This window comes from Nomascus leucogenys, chromosome 18 (assembly GCF_006542625.1).
Source record: "Nomascus leucogenys isolate Asia chromosome 18, Asia_NLE_v1, whole genome shotgun sequence".
NCBI classification, from domain to species: Eukaryota; Metazoa; Chordata; class Mammalia; order Primates; family Hylobatidae; genus Nomascus; species Nomascus leucogenys.
Window position 1 is genome coordinate 92,687,482 of NC_044398.1, and position 19,491 is coordinate 92,706,972.

At 41.9% G+C, this 19,491-nt stretch overlaps 1 protein-coding gene across 1 annotated transcript in view; it reads right to left on the reverse strand.

The window, feature by feature from the left end:
- Positions 1-12,760: 12,760 nt before the first annotated feature.
- ATF7IP2 (activating transcription factor 7 interacting protein 2) overlaps positions 12,761-19,491 on the reverse strand; it is a 52,331-nt gene continuing 45,600 nt past the window's right edge. The window contains exons 10-11 of the mRNA XM_030798634.1: positions 15,422-15,507; positions 12,761-14,580 (exon numbers count right to left, since the gene is read on the reverse strand). Coding sequence (XP_030654494.1) covers positions 14,167-14,580; positions 15,422-15,507 — 500 coding nt within the window. The 3' untranslated portion in view covers positions 12,761-14,166. The remainder of the gene's footprint in view (positions 14,581-15,421; positions 15,508-19,491) is intronic.

Below are 19,491 nucleotides of genomic sequence, written 5' to 3' on the forward strand. Positions count from 1 at the left end.
GCAATGTTCTTACTTTTGAGGCGAAGCTAAGGTATGAGGATGCAAAAACATATGGAGTGATATAATGGACTTAGGGGACTTGGGGTGGGGTGACATTGGGAGGTGGGTGAGAGATAAAAGACTACATATTGGGTACAGTGTACGCTGCTCAAATGACAGGTATAATAAAATCTCAGAATTCACCACTAAAGAATTCATCCTTGTAACCAAAAACTACCTATACCCCAAAAACTATTGAAATAAAAAAAAGCAAATAGAACCATAAAATTATAAGAGTTTACCACACTCATTTATTCCTTACAATGGCACTGTATGTATCTATCAGGATTCTTAGTCTCACTTTTTTTTTATTTTTATTTTTTGAGACAGAGTTTCACTCTTGTCACCCAGGCTGGCATGCAGGGGCATGATCTCAGCTCACTGCAACCTCTGCCTCCCAGGTTCAAGCAATTCTCCTCCTTGGCCTCCCAAGTATCTGGGATTACAGGTGTGCGCCGCCACGCCTGGCTAACTTTTGTATATTTTTCAATAGAGATGGGGTTTCGCCATGTTGGCCAGGCTGGTCTCAAACTCCTGACCTCAGGTGATCCGCCTGCCCCAGCCTCCCAAAGTGCTGGGATTACAGGCATGAGCCACCACACCTGGCCTAGTCTACCTCTTAGTAGAAGAAGAACCAGTTAATTATGGAAAAAGAAATAGAGAAAAAGAGGGAGAAGGAGGGAGGAAAGAAGGGGGAAAGAGAAAAGAGGAGAAGGGCACAGAAGGGAAGGAAACTATTACAAAATGTAGGCGGCCAGCACTGCCTACATTTTGCACGTAGAGAAAAAGAAGGCTCGGAGACATAAAACATGTTGCCCAAAGCAGTTAATAAGTGTTGGAACTGACTTTCAGACCCAAGGGTGTATTTGTGAAGTCCATAATTCTAGCACACACCAGTGAATGAGATATGCTGCTTTCCAGGATAGGTTGGGAAGCTACTGCCCTCTTCAACTCCTCAGAGCAAGGTTGCTCTTCCTGTGTCCTGGGAGTCCCCATCATCTCAGGGAGGGAGCTACAGAAAGCTATAAATAATTTTTTGGTGCTGCAAAAGAAATAGCCCTCGAACATGAATTTAATTTTCTCAGCAAGGCAATTTTACTTCTATAGAAGGGTGTGACTCGCGGATGGACCAATGGCGAGAGCACACCTGAACAAGGGAGGCGAAGGGGTTTTTATTCCTGACGCAGGCAGCCCCTACTGCCATGTACCCTATTGGCTAGGGTTGGACCTCACAGTCTAAGCTAATTCTGACTGGCTATTTTAAAGAGAGCAGGGGTATGAACTGGAGTGGTGGAGTGAGTAGTTTCGCAGGAAGGGCGGTTACAGAACAGGTGACTCAGGATAATTCAGGATGGAGCAGGTGACCGGGGTGACTCAGGACGGAGCAGGTGACCAGGGGAACAGATGTGAACTACTGATTAGAACTGGAAAAGGTTGTTTACTGAAACTAGGGGTGAGGAGAATGAGGAAGTTAAACTATAAATTGGAGAACAAAGAACTGAACATACTGACATACTGATTCTTTGAAGAGAAATTTAGAACTCACTGTATTCAACAGCTCCATCCTCTTGAATTTTACTTTCTCTTCAGACTTCCTTAACATGTCTTGGGTTAGTTGTTCTGCCTGATTCTCTAAAAGAAGAAGCTTCTCTGAATAAGGTGGAGGACAGTTAAGGGAGGTTTTAGTAAGTGCTGTCTCTATCTCTGCACCAGCCCACGGATGCATGGTATGACACAACACCCAACAAGAATGAGTACACCTATTACAGCTGCAAGAAAAGTAAGAATTGAGGCTATGATTTCTTGCCATTTACTGAACCACCTTTCTAGCCACACTGAGAAATGGTTATTTACTCCTGAGTTTTTGGCTAATTCATTGGACAGAGCAGTTAGACTTTGCAGTGCCTCTGTTATACTTCCATCAGGGGCGGTATTGTTTGGGATGAAGGTACAATATTGAGTTTTTTGTTTTTTGACATGGAGTCTTGCTTTCGCTCTGTTGCCCAGGCTGGAGTCCAATGGCGTGATCTCAGCTCACTGCAACCTCCATCTCCCAGCTCCAAGCGATTCTCCTGCCTCAGCCTCCTGAGTAGCTGGGATTACAGGTGCACACCACCACACCCGGCTAATTTTTGTATTTTTAGTAGAGATGGAGTTTCATCATATTGGTCAGGCTGGTCTTGAACTCCTGATCTCATGATCCACCCCCCCTCAGCCTCCCAAAGTGCTGGGATTACAGGCATAAGCCACCACACCTGGCAACTACCATACCGAGTTTTAATCATGACACAAACTCCTCCTCTTTCTGCTAATATCATGTCTAAGGCTATTCTATTTTCCCAAGCTATCTGGCTAGTAGCCCCTAATTGCCCAGCTATTCCTTTAACAGCATCTCTAGTGTAGTTAATAAACTGCTGTTTGTTGTAATAAATGTTATTTATGCACTCTACGTTCTTATTGTCACCCACCAAAATATTGACTCAAATCCTGCAGCTATTTGATCTTGGGCTTTAAATTTATCTAGTACTCCTTGTGGGACTCTAGTCGCATGTAAATAAACATGAGAGCCGAAAGACCCATAAGGGTCTTCCCTTGTTTTATGATGTTGCATTTTCCCTCTCTCTGGTTGATGAAATGCCAAGGTGAAAGGGATAGCCAGTTAGACTAGAGCACAAGAGCCGCTCCAGTTACTTGGCAGAGCGTCCAGTAAGGGTCCACCACAGTACTGCCACACGTCTGCTCGGGGATGAACAAGGCTGACTGATTGGTAAGCTCCTGAAAAGTCTTGTGTGCTTTCAGGTCTGCAAGGAATCAGTTCCCTCCTTGTCGTGAAAGACACAAAGTGAACTTAGTGTTGGGAGATGGAGTCTGGATGGCCCTCGGAGGCTGACCCGCAGGGTGTCGGACTTCGGGATATAGCAGAGAGACAGCTTGGCACGACTTGCTACCCCAGGCTGTGGGATCCTGGAAAAGAGCTACCATACAGCCCATGCCTGGTCTACTGGAGGACCATCCTAGTGGAAAGGGGACAGTCTGGGCCTCTGGCCTGTCGTGTGCACAGGCATAACAATTGCTTTCGTTTAGCATGCGAACAGAATATTGGCTGCATTCCAACTAGGCATTTGCATCTTGATATCCTGTCTCTGTTGCTAAAGTTTGTTTTAAATCATTTACTTCCTCAACGTCTACTTTCATCCTATCACTGAGTACATAACAAGAGAAGGTTTGTTTAGAGGAGAACTGAGGAGAGGGAGAAGGCCATGCGGGAGGTGAGGAGGCAGTGAAGCTCATTTCAAAGGATCTTATGGGGTCCTTCTCTGAGACTTCTGTTCTTGTATCATAGAAACAGCTTAATGAAGGGGAAGACCTCTGGGGAGCAGAGATCGTCATCTGTACTGGATTATACTGGTTCAGCTGACAATGGGGAGGGTAACTTCTTTAGTAAAATGAATATATGGTTTTGAGAAGCTGCAAGTACTAGTTGGGGCGGTCCATCCTTGCTCTTTGGTATTTTGTAGAGCATTGCACCAACTTTGGCAGAGAAGCTCTGCTCTAGGAGGACAAGACTCCCGGTTTATACTGGAAATCTTCGTCAAACTCTTCCCAAACTAACTTATCCCAGTTAACAGATTTCCAGTCTGAGGAGAGCTAGGAAGAATAAAAATACTTTTCTGAAGTGGAGAGTTGCCTCTGGTTTGGCAAATCTCCATAGGGCATCACAAGGCAAGCATCAAAAGTAATAGTTTGGGGTGAACTTGACCTAGTTACATTAATAACGAGAAGACTAACAATAGAAGGGGGAAAGAAGGAGGTGCAATATAAGAGGATCAAACCCGTTTTAGCTTTAGCTTGCTTGGAATTGGCCCTGGAATAGCTGTCCGTGATTTTGGAGGGTGTGTTGCTCTTTTGACCCAGGTGCGATGAGTCCATCCTTTTTCTGCTATTGGAACTGTGATCTCAGTGGTTTGAAGCACTAGGTAGGGGTCCTTCCCAAGCCAGTTCGAGTTTTCCTTCCATCCAACTTTTGACGAGGTCGTGGTCCTCAGGCTGATGGTGGTGTACTGGAAACTCTAGGCGTGGTACCTGTGCTAAAAGACCTTTAGTTCTGGGGGAAGAGGAAGTGGAAGATAAACCAAGTATATAATTTCTGAGAAACTGATCTTTTGTTTCAAATGTAGGAAGATCAGTAATAGAATGTAGATAAGGCGATCCATAAAGCATCTCATAAGGGGATAGGCCTATGTCTTTTCGGGGAGCAGTTCAGACTCTCAACAGCGTAATAAGCCTTTCTACTTTCCCTGATGAAGATGGGTGCCAAGGAGTATATTCTCATGTTATATCCAGTACCTGTGCTAATTTCTTAATGACATTTGCAGTGAAATGAATCCTATTATCTGAATCAATGTTTTCTAACAATCTAAACCTGGGTATAATATTTTCAACTAATGCCTTGGCTACATTATTAGCAGTTGTAGTTGAAAAGGAAATAGCTTCTACCCAATGAATAAGGTGATCTACTATTACTAATAAATACTTTAGATGACCAATTGGAGGCATCTCTGTGCAATCAATCTGGATACTTTGGAATTGCCTTAAGCCTGAACTCCTTTCCCTAAAGGGGAAGCTTTTACTGTGCAACTGTCTGTAACCCGTTTGGCCAGGGTATAAATTTCTCTGCACCCATAAACTCTGAGGACTGCATCACACATGACTTGGGGCCCCCAATGGTTCCCTTGATGCAGTTGGAACAAGATTTTCCTCATAAGGGGTTTGGATAACATTTCTTTCTGGTCTGGCAGTATCCATTTTCCTTCTGAATTCTCTTTAGCACCTATTTTTTATTGGTTTTTAGACCAAAGAAAGCCAGACAGCATTTTATATTTGACAGTGCTTCCTGTATGATTTTATACCGGTTAAGCTACATTTCACCTTTATATTAATGTGGTATTAATGTTGAACTCAATTTTAATAAAACCTGGTGACATATTTATGCAATTTTAATGTCTGACCATAAGGTAAGATTTTTATAGTCTCTTTTAAACCCTTTACAATTTTTGTTAAAGAGCAGGTTAGTGCTTTAAGAAAAACCTGTTTTGCTTTTATTTTAATGCCCAGTTCACAGAAAAACTGGATGATACCCCTTTAACTTTACTATGTTTACACACAGAATTTCCTTTACAGTTAACGTTGCAAAACTTGCTTAAATTTTCAAAACAATTTTTTAACCTTTTAATGTAGGTAAAAATCCACATTCTTATGGCTCCTTATAATCCTTTTACCAAAAGTATGTTTTATTTTTCTTACACACCTTGCACATAAAGTGTTTCTTCAATAGTTTTACGTTCAGGAGGCCTAATTACTTTTAAATTATACAACATTTCTTGCATAAATTCCCTTTTATAACATTTTTCACGACTTTCACAGACAATCTTTAACATGCCTTAACTTTCTGACTTGTTGTAAACATCATTTTCTTTCAACAACCAGTTAATTTATTTTGGGACAAGAATTTACCATGTAAGATTGTTTTTACGTAAATTCTCCTTTTTTTTTTTTTTAATGTCAGAGATGATAACCGTTCTTTCCTAAAGCAAACTTCCTTCATGTCTGTGGACTAGACTGCCTACGGCACAAGATTAGAAGTTAGGATAATACATGTTACACTGTTAACTTTTAGCAAACTTTACTTTTGTTGAAAATTGTAAATTTGGGACTTTAAAGAAAGGCTTTTTCTGGTATCTGGGGACATGGACAATAGCTATTTCTTTTGGCAATTGAAGGTTATTTAATACTTGGGTGATTAATTCGTTGGGGACCAGGTCTCGGCCTTTGCTATTAATAAGACCTCGTTCAGTCCAAATTTTTCCAAATCTCTGAGCCACTCCAAAGGTATGCTCAGAATTGGTATAGATAGCTCTTTCCTGGTTCTGTAAGTGCTTTAAGGCTTGGCTGAGTGCAAACAGCTCACAAGTTTGAGCAGACCAATTATTAGGCAAATTTCCTAACTATTTCTACTAGAGTTTCTCTATCAATTACTGAACACCTATTGTGTCTTTTTGTGTTTTTCCCTCATTCATCTGGGAGGAACCATCTATAAATAAGTGTTGTCGTGTCCTGAAAGGAGTTTATCCTAGGTCTGGTCAGATCTTTGTATGGTAATTAATTACATCTAAACATGTGTGCTCTCTCTTCAGATTTAGATCCCCTGTCAGGAAACCTGCTGGGTTAAGCGAATTATCAGTGGTTAATGTTAAATCATCTTTTTCTAACAGAATAGCCTGATTTAAGATTCTTGAGTCAGTAAGCTACCTTTGCTTTTTGACTTAGGATAGTTCTGACCTGGTGAGGTGTGCTCACAATGAGGATTCCTCGAAAAGTTATTTTTCTACTTTCTTCTGTTAGCAAAGCAGTTGCCACTACAGATTGAATGCATTTGGGCCATCCACGGGTTACTGGATTAAGGATTTTTGATAGGAAGGCTATGGGTTGCCAGGGGCCTCTGTGCTTTTGGGTATTTCTAAGGCTATGCCCTTGTTCACACTGACGAAAAGATGGAATGGCTGCTTACAGAGGGTAAAGCTAGGACAGGGGCAGTTACTCATAGATGTTTTAACCTTTCCACCTATTGGATTTCTGGTAATTGCCAAATGGTGGGGTTTGGCCCATCTTGCGTGCACTTTTTGTATAAAAGCCTATCCATAGATGACAGTACCCGACTAATCCTAAAATTTTCTAAGTTCTTATTTAGTCTCTGGCAGAGGCAAGGATATAATGACTTCAATCCGTTCAAGCTCAATTTTCTGTTTACCTTTGCTAATTAAATGACTTGTTCTAATATTTGACTAAATACATTTGGAGACTCTGTAAACCCTTGGGGTAAGATTGTCTATCAGTATTGCTATTTTTGACTGGAGTGAGGGTCTTCTTACTCAAAGGCAAATAGGTTGCGGCTGTCCTCTGCTAACAGACAAGCCCAGAAGGCATCTTTTAAATCTATTACTGTAAACCACTGGTGACTATATGGGACCCTACTGTTAATAGTATAAGCATTGGGAACAACAGGGTGGGTAGTTTGGACTATTTGATTAATAGCTCTAAGGTCTTGTATTAACCGGTATGACTCGTCTGGCTTCTTTACAAGCCGTATTGGAGTGTTATAGGGAGACATACAGGGTTTAAGAAGCCCATCACGGAGAAGACCTTCAATTATCAATTATAGGTTTTAAATTTATCCTGGCTTGTAAAGGAATAGGGTACATTGCTTTCTCTTTACTACTTCCCCAGAGGTTTTTAATTTAACATGAATCTGAGGAATCTGTAACTTTCCTCAATTCCCATCTTTTGACCGTATCTCAGGATGAATGTGTTCTCCATCTGCGGTGGTGAGCAAGTTTAGGGAGGGGAGGAATTTTCCATGATTGATTTGGAGGCCTAAGCCTAATTCTAGCATCAAATCTCTTCGTAATAGATTTGTCTCTGCTTCCGGAATTAACAGAAATTTAATATTAGCTGATTTTCTTTTATATATGACTTTTATTCTTCTTCCTATATGAAACTTTCTCTTTTGAGGGTGACCTATTTTTAATTTGAAGCATTTGTTTTGTCCTCTTTCTGTCCCTCTCTCTTTGCCTCTCTCTCTCTGCTTCTCTCTCTCTTTTCAACTCTCTTCTACTCTTTCTCTCACTCTCTGATTCTCTGATTCCCTCTTTGCCTCTCTTTCTCTCTGCCTCTCTCTCTGTTTGACTCTGTCTCTCTCTTTCTCTCTCAGATTTTTTTTTCTTCTACCTTTGAGTCTCCTGGCTTTACTTTCATACCCTTTATATTGCCTGAAGAGGGGGGGGTCTGGGTTCTTTACAGGTTCTGGGCCCCTGGGTACTTTGTTGCATGGTGGGCAGAATTTTTGCCTTCTGCTTTTGTTTTTCTTCATCTCTTTATTTTTGAGACGGAGTTTCACTCTTGTTGCCCAGGCTGGAGTGCAATGGCATGATCTCGGCTCACCGCAACCCCCACCTCCCAGGTTCAAGCGATTCTCCTGCCTCAGCCTCCCAAGTAGCTGGGATTATAGGCATGTGCCACCACGCTCGGCTAATTTTGTATTTTTAGTAGGGACGGGGTTTCTCCATGGTGGTCAGGCTGGTCTCGAACCCCCGACCTCAGGTGATCCCCCCACCTTGGCCTCCCAAAGTGCTGGGATTACAGCGCCCAGCCTCTTCATCTCTTCTTACATATACTTTTTGGGCTTCTCTTAGAAACTCTTCTATAGGTTTATCTTTCTAGTTCTCTTTCTGTTGTAATTTCTTGTTAATATCTGGCTGTTAGTGACAAAATGAAATTTTAACATTTCCTATGCAAGAGGATCGTCGAGACCTAGACCAGGACATTTTCTCATTTGTTCCTTTAATTTGTCTAAAAATTCTATAGGCCCTTCATCTTTCACTTGCTGTATATCAAATGTTCAGGTAAGATTCTGGGTTCGGGGTACAGATTAGACCCAGGTACAGATTCTAGGTTTGGGGTACAGGGACAAATCTATTAGGAAGACATTTGATGCTAGAATTAGGCTTAGGCCTCCAAATCAATCATGGAAAATTCCTCCCCTCCCTAAACTTGCTCCCCACTGCAGACGAAGAACACATTCATCCCGAGACATGGTCAAAAGACGGGAATCAATTCTCTAAGGTCCTGCATATTTTCTTGGTGGGCTGTGTTGTCATTGTCCCACCGGGGGTCTTCGGTGGGAAATTTTTGATCTGTTGTAGGAATGTTTTGGCCAGGAGGGTGTTCACGGTTCCTAGGCTCCCATAACGGCTCTATGGATCATGCCTCTTTCCTGTGAGAGGAGGGGAAAGGGAAATTCTGAATATCCTTTTTACATTGCTCTGTCTCGCGTTGAAGTCCTTTTAGGGCAAGGTACTTAGGCTGGTAGTGAGTGGGCTCTTGGGACAATTCCCAAGAGGCAGGGTTATAAGGAAGGGGACAACAGGGATAGGAGAAGGGTCTGGGACAGCAGCTGATTTTTCCTGTTTTTGGTCCTTTCGTTATCCTAATATTTTAACGTTAGGCCTAGGGGATTATTAGGTGGAATATTATTGTTGCTAGCTTTATCCTTTTTATCCCTTACATTACTTGGCTTATTTCCCATCTTGATGGTTTTGGGGTGAGGCTCAATCTCCCTTTACTGGAAATTTCTCACGTTTTAGGGTGAGGCTCAATTTCCCTTACTGGAAATTGCTCACCAAAACTTTGGGAGTGAGGTTCAATTTCCCCTACTGGAAATGTCTTGCCACTTCTTCTTACCCTTTCGATCTCCAAGATACCCTGACCAAGGAATACTTCAGCACCCCTGAGGCTTTTCTTGCCTTGGTATGTCCCAACCACCAAGGAAATACTTTGATGCTTTTGCAATGTTTCTTACCTTGGTCTGTGTACAGAGTTACCTAGTTGCCATGGTATGTGAGGATCCTTTCCCCAAGGTTGCCGGTCGATTTCTTTCCATGTTGCTGAGAGTCTGGGTTTATTCATCATACCCAGTGGGTCTCAATTCCTTACCGAGGCTGCTGCAACAAGGCAGTGGGGCACTTCTCCTGAAGGGAGCGGTCTAGACCCGCCCCAGATGGAGAATGGGAATCTCGGGCAAACCCCCAAATTGTTTTTTTTCTGAGACGGAGTCTCTCTCTTTCACCCAGGCTGGAGTGCAGTGGCGCTATCTTGGCTTACTGCAAGCTCTGCCTCCTGGGTTCAGGCCATTCTTCTGCCTCAGCCTCCCGAGTAGCTGGGACTACAGGCGCCTGCCACCGTACCCGGATAATTTTTTGTATTTTTAGTAGAGATGGGGTTTCACTGTGTTAGCCAGGATGGTCTCGATTTCCTGACCTTGTGATCCATCCGCCTTGGCCTCCCAAAGTGCTGGGATTACAAGTGTGAGCCACAGCGCCTGGCCCCAAATTGTTATAAATAAATTTTCGGTGCCACAAAAGAAATAGCACTCGAATATAAGTTTAATTTTCTCAGCAAGGCAATTTTACTTCTATAGAAGGGTGCGACTCATGGGTGGAGCAATGGTGAGAGCACACCTGAACAAGGGAGGGGGAAGGGGTTTTTATTCCTGACTCAGGTAGCCCCTACTGCTGTGTCATTCCCCTATTGGCTATGGTTGGACCACAGAGTCTAAGCTAATTCTGCTTAGCTATTTTAAAGAGAGCAGGGGTATCAGCCAGAGTGGTGGAGTGAGTAGTTTGGTGGGAAGGGCAGTTACAGAACAGGTGACTCAGGATGACTCAAGTCAGAGCAGGTGACCAGGGTGACTCAGGACAGAGCAGGTGACCAGGAGAACAGATGTGAACTACTGATTAGAACTGGTGGAAAAGGTTGTTTACTGCAACTAGGGGTGAGGAGAATGAGGAAGTTAAGCTTTAAAATGGAGAACAAAGAACTGAACATACTGATTCTTTGAAGAGAAATGTAGAACTCATGGTATTCAACAAGAACAAGGATCTCTCATGGGGCCAGACTTGTTCCTATGCATGAGAGCTGGTGGAGAAGGCCACACAAACTGTTCCCTTTGTGTCTATTGTGAAGCCTGGAGTCACCATCGGTCAACCAGGCACGCTGTTGGGGAGGAAGGATGGATGTGGTTGGGACCAAGTACAAACTGGAACCCGTGTCACCAATGCCACCTTGAAGCCATGGGAATAATGGGCTGTGGGAAAACCATGCAGCAGCACCCATACGTGCCCTGTACTTGGACAGGCTAGAGGTGGCTTTGATGGCAACTGCAGGTCCATCAACTCGCAGATGAGCAACAATGCACACCAGCCGCCTCGTTCTGATGTCCTGCACTGCCCTTCAATTATCAATTTAGGTTTTAAATTTATCCTGGCTTGTAAGGGAATAGGGTACATTGCTTTCTCTTTACTACTTCCCCAGGGGTTTTTAATTTAACATGAACCTAAGACATGTGATGCCATTTCACTTCTGCTCTCCAAATCTCAGCAAATGTCTCGTGATCAATGCTAACCTTTAACCAGCCAGGGAAGGAAATCCTGGGCAGGTAGTTCTAGCTTAGCTACGGGGACACAGTCCAGAACCACCACACTTACCTTGTGTATACCTCTCACTGAAGATTAGAAATACCAGAGGTTTGCTTCCCCAATTCACCTTGCAACTTAAACATAATGCCCTAGGATAAGCCAATCAGATGCTGGGATTTCAATCTGGAGCCACAAGGCAGCAAAGAGTGTGAATTCTAACTGTTCCTTCAGTCTAGTTCCCATAGACAGCAGAGCATGGTGTACACGGCATGAATCAGAACCACGTAGCTGGTTTTGAATCCTGGCTGTAATTATTCCCTGGGCCTCTGTGACCTTGCACAAGTCTCCTAAGCTCTCTGGGCCTGTCTCTCCATCTTTAAAGTGGGCATAAAATGTCTAACGTATCATTATGAAGAACGTGAATTGCATAAACTGTATCAGGTTTCAAACTTCATTGGGTTGTTGCAAAGTATTTTTTTCCTTGAGTCTCAAGGATTCCTAGTGATTCCTTGGGCCACTCCATAGCCTTTTCTCAATGTATTCAATTTTCAGTCATCACTCAGTTTGATTCTGTTACCTAATGAAGGTATAAAGGTTTCCCACTGGAAGTATAGGAAGCATTTCGTGGGGTGGGGTCAGGGTGTGGGTTCTCTGTACTGTGTGACTGTGTTACTGGCAGGACTTTCGTCCTTAGGCTGGCTGGCTCCTTCCTGGTGTCACTGCTGTGTTAACAGTTGAGGATCTGCCTATAATCCACGCACTTTAGGAGGCTGAGGTGGAAGGATCCCTTGAGCTAGAGACCAGGCTGGGCAACATAGTAAGACCTCATCAATACTAAAATTCAAAAAAATTAGCCATGCATGGTGGTGCACACCTGTAGTCCCAGCTACTTGAGAGGCTAAGGTGGGAGGATCACTTGAGCCCAAGAAGTCGAGGCTGCAGGGGCACTGATGGTGGTGCCACTGCACTCTGGCCTGGGTAACAGAGATCCTATCTCAAAAACAAATTAACAAACAAAACTGTTGATCTTGCCCCTGCCTCACCAAAAGGCAAAACAGTAATGCTTTTTTTTTTTTTTTTTTTTTTTTGAGACAGAGTCTTGGTCTGTCGCCCAGGCTGGAGTGCAGTCGTGCGATCTCAGCTCACTGCAAGCTCCACCTCCCGGGCTCACACCATTCTCCTGCCTCAGCCTCCCGAGTAGCTGGGACTATAGGGGCCTGCCACCATGCCCAGCTAACTTTTTGTATTTTTAGTACAGACGGGGTTTCACCATGTTGGCCAGGATGGTCTCCATCTCCTGACCTCGTGATCCACCTGCCTCAGCCTCCCGAAGTGCTGGGATTACAGGCGTGAGCCACCGTGCCTGGCTACAGTAGTGCTTTCTGAGGTACCACCTCTTAAGAGGTTTGCTGTCAGCCTTTCTCCCTCTTCCTGTGATCATAAAGGCTCATTTGCTAGAGACTTGAGCATCGATCATCGTTCCAGATGGCCCACTGGTTGCAGATGCAGGTTCACCTGGTAATGGGTACCAAAATCTTGTTTATATGCTGCGTCTTTGGGCTTCACAGTGAGTGAATGTCTAGTCCATGGCAATCCCAGGGTGAGTTCCTGGCTCTGAGCAGGAAATGGAACTCACAGGGCAGTTCCTCTCATGAATCAGTCATTTTCTTAAAAATAAAGACATAGAAGACTGCAGAAAATAACAGCTTTATTACTGCAGATGTGAGAGCATTTACAAAATGCCAAGGAAAACCATTCCGTTTTGAGCCTCTGGAGCCTGAACTCTCACCATGTACCAGGAAAGAATGCCCCTCTTTCGAACTTTCAAACAGTTGGGATTATTTTTGTTTCTTATCATCCTAGTTATTTTCTCAAGTTTGCCTCCATTGGGCCCTGTTCAGTTTCTTGGGCTGCTTGTACTAGTCACAGCTCCACTTCCATCTCTTCTCAGGAAGAGGTGGGCACAAGACACACCTGAGCCCCTTAGTATTGTGATGGCAGCCAGGAAATGATCAAAGGGTAGCATTTAGGAAATCAGCAAACTAAAGCCTCAAATCTAAGGTGGACAAATCCATTCTCAACTCAAACAGGTTGGGTAATGCTTTCGTAAGATACTATTATGTTTTTGTGTACACAGCACACAAATTTTATTATGTCTAGAAACAGATTCAGGAAAGACCTCTCGGCTGTTTCCCCAAATGATTGACAAAAGTGCAAAACAAAATAAAAAAGAGGAAGGGCACAAATGAATAGCCCACTTAGAAGCTGAATAGAATGGGAAGCCGTTTCTTTTCATAAAATCTTTTAATTTTTGGCCAGGCATGGTGGCTTACGCCTATAATCCCAGCACTTTGGGAGGCCGAGGCAGGTGGATCCCCTGAGGTCAGGAGTTAAGAGACCAGCCTGACCAACAAGGTGAAACCTCATCTCTACTAAAAATAAATTAGCTGGGCATGGTAGCAAGCGACTATAGTCCCAGCTACTTGGGAGGCTGACACAGAATTGCTTGAACCTGGGAGATGGAGGTTGCAGTGAGCTGATATTGTGCCACTGTACTCCAGCCTGGGCAACAGAGCAATATTCCATCTCAAAAAAAAAAAAAATTTTAATTTTTATAATTAACTTTTATCATGCAGCCCAACATGTCATCTTTCTTTTCATAAAATCTTGGTAGGGGTGCACTCCAGGGATGATCTGGCTCTCAGTCAAGGGCTGACTTTTCCTGTAGCTATGCTGACCACAGCAGGTCACTAAAAGCTGATTGTTAATGGAGGAAACAGTGGCTGCTTGTATCCTAGGTCTTCTGATAGTAGCAGCAGTTCCAAAGTCACCAAAGGTATTGTTCACAACGCACCTCAGCAACATAGGCCCATGATAGCGTATGTTTTAGAACTTATCCATTGGAAGGATGTATTTAATACAAACCAGAAATTCATCAAATGACTGGCCACTTACAACATACAGAAGAGGGCTGTCCCAATGGAAAGGGCTCACAATCTGAGCTGGCCTTTTACAACGGCAAATAGTATTACAGTAACATTGTAAACAAACAAATATGGAAAAAAAAAGTAGTATATCATTATTAAAGACCTCTCTTTTAGGTAAGATTTTCAGAAAACCCAGGGATAGATTTTATATCACAGAATGGTCCATATCGTCCAAAAATATCTTTTGACTGGACAGTAAAATAGTATCTGTTGGAAGCTAAAAACTGAGATAAAGTACAGGCCATGGGGAGTGGTAAAGCTTTAATTTCTCCAATCTTCTTCCAAATCAATTTATTATGAGAGTTCTCATGACACAGGAAGAGGTGGTAGCTTTCTACAGGAGCGCACTTGGGATTGATTTTGGTTATATTCCAAGTCAGGGCAATGCCATTGGGTCTGAAAACCCGTTTCACTTTGAGCTCAGGCTTCTGGGGAGGAAGTGTGTCTCGGGTTTTGTCTACTAATTCAGGTAGTGGTCCTGGTGGTTCTGGGAGAGGTGGCAGGTGCTCAAAGGACTCAGGAACCTAAAAACACAATTGTAAGAAAATATAGCTTTTAAAGTGGTCAACTGCAGTTGTAGAAATACATATTTCTCATTCTTCAATCCATTTATCAAAATAATAAAAGGATATTCCAGTAATATGTGAGGCTGGATCCAGTCCTTTAAGCATAATCCTCTTTTGGATTTAAGATTTCTACATCCTGGAATATCAATAATCCAGAATAGGTTAGGTTCCAGACATGTGGGATAAATATTCCATCTCATTTCCAAATTGCGTTCTCAAACACTATAGTAATTTACATGAAGTGTCAGCGTGGCTGGGTGCGTTGCCTCACCTGAGGCCAGGAGTTTGAGACCAGCCTGGCCAACATGGCAAAACCCCGTCTCTACTAAAAATACAAAAATTGGCTGTGCGAGGTGGTGCGTTCCTGTAATCCCAGCTACTCGGGAGGCTGAGGCAGGGGACTACGTGAACCCAGGAGGTGGAGGTTGCAGTGAGCTGAGATCACGCCACCGCACTATAGCCTGGGCGACAGGGCTAGATTCAGTCTCAAAAAAAATAAAAAATAAAAAATAAAAAAAAAGTGTCAGTGTTTGAGAACACCCTTTTCCTCCCATCCTCATCAACAATGGCTATTGCTTCTTTTCCAATTTGTTCAACAAAAAAAGTATTTGTTTTAATTTCTGTAGCTTCTGTAAAACTCAACTGAATAATTTTAATTGTATAAATAAGTAGATTAACAACAGCACATTAAATTGTTTTCTAAGCTGAAACGTGACCCAAATGTTTCTTCAAGAGTAACATAGGTACTTCCCACTCAATTTGGAATAAATATCCCTTACAGAGCACTTTGAATCAGTACCTGGGCTGCATTTTGTGCCAATGGGGTTGTTTCTTTTGAGTTTGAAACAGCTTTCGAATGTGACTCCAGGTGGGATACTGGACTTTCTGTGAACAACACAAGGTTTAAGAAGTAAATGTTATCTGCAGTAATCAATTCCATAGCCTTTAAGCTATAGTTTACATCTTTGGTGGTAATTAAATGTGAATTAAAATTATAAAACTGTGAATTATGAAGATACACTTTTAATTAAAGTTCAAGATACAGAGGTACCAAATATAGAAAATTTTTAAGGTGACAAAAATTCCCCTTAAGGTAAACACTTTAGACATTGTGTAACTGGGAACTAGATACGTTTACACATGGGACAAAGATCTCTGATCAATGATCTTAGAGGCAAGTTTTCTTGTTAGGCCAACAAAGATGTCCACAAACACAGAGCCATTTATAATCTATACCCAAGTTTTAGGAATTCAAACTAAAAATCATGTGGGTTGGGGTTAAAGAAATCTCAACTAATGAGGTCTGTGCTCGTCTGGAAGGAATTAGGTATAAAATGTGGAGTGGGGAAAAGAAGAGGGGAAGAAGGAGAAACAGAAAGGAAAATAGATGGTGAGAAGAAGAAAGGAGGTGAATAGGAAAAATGTGGGTGGGTGGGAGGGAAAGAAGGTACAAGTAGGCAAAAGAATGGATTGAAAACAACTGGGGAGGCTGTGCATAGTGGGTCACATCTGTCATCCCAGCACTTTAGGACGCAGATGACTTGAGGTCAGGAGTTCCAGATCAGCCTGGGCAACATGGTGAAATCCCGTCTCTACTAAAAATACAAAATTAGCCGGGTGTGGTGGCACATGCCTATAGTCCCAGCTACTCGGGAGGCTGAGACAGAGAATTGCTTAAACCCAGGAGGTTTAGGACAGAGAATTTGAGACAGAGAATTGCTTAAACCCGGGAGGAGTGAGCCAAGATCAAGCCACTGCATTCTATCCTGGGTGACAGAGGACAGAGTTAGACTATCTCAAAAAAAAAAAAAAAAAAAAAAAAAAAAATAGTATTTCCAGTTCTAAATCACTGAGAAATCACCAGACTGTTTTCCACAATGGTGGAACTAATTTACATTCCTACCAACAGTGTAAATGCATTCCTATTTCTCCATATCCTTGCCAGCATCTGTTGTCTTCTGACTTTAATAATCGCCATTCTGAAAGGCATGAGATGGTATCTCATTGTGGTTTGGATTTGCATTTCTCTGATATCAGTGATGTTGAGCTTTTTTTCATGTTTGTTGGCCAAATGTACGTCTTCTTGTGAGAAATGTCTGCTCATGTCCTTTGCCCACTTTTTAATGGGGTTGCTTTTTCTTGTAAATTTGCTTAAGTTCCTTGTAGATTCTGGGTATTAGATCTTTGTCAGATAGACAGATTGCAAAAATTTTCTCCCATTCTGTAGGTTGTCTGTTCGCTGATGATAGTTTCTTCTGCTGTACAGAGGCTCTTTAATTAGATCCCATTTGTCGATTTTTGCTTTTGTTGCAATTGCTTCTGGCGATTTCATCATAAAATTGTCATTTGGCCTAGCAGTCTCATTACTGGGTATATACCCAAAGGAATATTAATCATTCTATTATAAAGACACATGCATGTATATGTTAACTTCAGCACTATTCACAATAGCAAAGACATGGAATCAACCCAAAAGCCCATCAATGATAGACTAGATAAAGAAAATGTGGTACATATACACATGGAATACTATGCAGCCATAAAAAGGAATGAGATCCTGTCCTTCGCAGGGACATGGATGGAGCTAGAAGCCATTATCCTCAGCAAAGTAACGCAGGAACAGAAAACTAAATACCACATGTTCTCACTTATAAGTGGGAGCTAAACAATGAGAACACATGGACATAGGGAGGGGAACAACACACACTGGGCCTGTTGGGGGAGGGCAGGGGGTAGAGAGAACATCAGGAAAGATAGTTAATGCATGCCAGGCTTAATACCTAGGTGATGGGTTGACAGGTGCAGCAAACCACCATGGCACACATTTACCTATGTAACAAACCTGCACATCCTGCACATGTACCCCAGAACATAAAGTTAAAAAAAAAAAAAAACACAACTGGGGAGAGTAAATAAAGGGATGGTTAAGAAACGGGGGTTTATATTGGAAAGTATGAAAGTTGGGTAGCTAAAAATCCTACAATTAAGCAGTAAAAACCATTTTAGATCCTTTATATCCTGTGATGTAACTAATATATTTTATGAATCCTCCAAATGAAATTTCTTTTACTTATATTTTTCTTTTGACAAAGATGAACAAGATTCTGTATTGTGTTTCAGAGTTAGTCACCTTATTTACTGGTATTTTTACAAAAACCTTCCTAGAAGAAGTAATGCGTTTATTATTTTAGAAAGTCTGTTCAGCTCTTTTGCACTAGTTTTAAGAGACAGATTTGTAAAATTATAATCTACAGGTTAAGAACTAATACAAATAACCTTTAAATTTTTAGCCAACAGCTGAATATTTAAAATATCCTAGCAAATATAATTTCTTGTAAATAATATTCCTTCTTTCAAGGCAGTAAGTCAACAGGCCCTTGGTAAATTAAAACAGACTACAACAGAAGCTTAACTTTATGATAACAAGAGACAAAACAGGACTTTCATTCCAACCCAAGTAATATTTATTTCCTTTTTAAAGTACATCTCTTGTAATCACAGTTGAGACTTGTATTGTTCTCCAGTCTAACAATGCTTTTCAATGGAGTGTTTGGACCATTTACATTTATTATCAGTGTGGTCAGGTTTAAATTGATCATTTTGCCTTCTGTTCTCTATTAGTCTTGTTTGTTCTTTCTCTGCCTTTTTTTTTTTCGGCTTCTTAGATTGGGTTTTTTTTTTTTTTTTGAGATGGAGTTTTGCTCTGTTGCCCAGGCTGGAGTGCAGTGGCACGATCTTGGCTCACTGCAAGCTCCACTTCCCGGGTTCGCGCCATTCTCCTGCCTCAGCCTCCTGAGTAGCTGGGACTACAGGTGCCCGCCACCACGCCCGGCTAATTTTTTTTGTATTTTTAGTAGAGATGGGGTTTCACCATGTTAGCCAGGATGGTCTTGATCTCCTGACCTCATGATCCGCCCGTCTTGGCCTCCCAAAGTGCTGGGATTACAGGCATGAGCCACTGCGCCCAGCAAATTTGGGTATTTTAAAAATTCCGTTTTATCTCTACTACTTGGTTTCTTAGCTTTACTTCTATTTAAAAGAAAAAACTGTTGCTCTAGGCATTACCATATATATCTTTAACTTACCATAGTCTAGCTTCAAATAACATGACACCACTCCATTTAAGAGCCTTATAACAGCATACTTCCAATCCCATGACTATCTTTTGCACTGTTTTCACCTACTGACTTCTATATACATTATACAATATAGTTTTTGACTTCTATATACATTCTACAATATAGTTTTATTCCTTTGTGTAGATCTACTTTCCATCTGGTATCTTTTACTATCACTTGAAGAACTTCCTTTATTTCTGATAGCAAAGGTCTGCTGGCAACAAATTTTGTTGATCTGAAAAATTTTAATTTTGCTTTATTTTTTTCTTATTTTTGTAGAGATAGGGTTTTGCTATGTTGCCTAGGCTGGTCTTAAACTCCTGGCCTCAAGCCATCCTCCTGCCCTGACCTCCCAAAGTTGCTTTCATTTTTGAAAGACATATTTTCTAGATAAAGAATTACAGGTTGACAGTTATTTTCCCCCAGCCTTTTAATGAAGTCATTCAACTGTCTTTTGGCTTGCATTGTTCTAGTCTAGAAACCTGTGAATTCTTTGTTCTTTCAGCTACATTGTATCTTCATTTTTCTCCTTATCACTGGATTTCAGGAACTTGACTATGATATGTCTTCGTGTGACTTCTTTCACATTTATCTTGGAGTTTATTAAACATCTAGGATATGTGGCTTTATACTTTTCATTAAATTTGAATGAGACCTTATAACTGATCCCCAGCCCCACGATTGTATTTCACTTCTTTTTCCTTAAATCTGTGAAAGACGACAGACACTGTTGTCACTCTCCCTCTACATT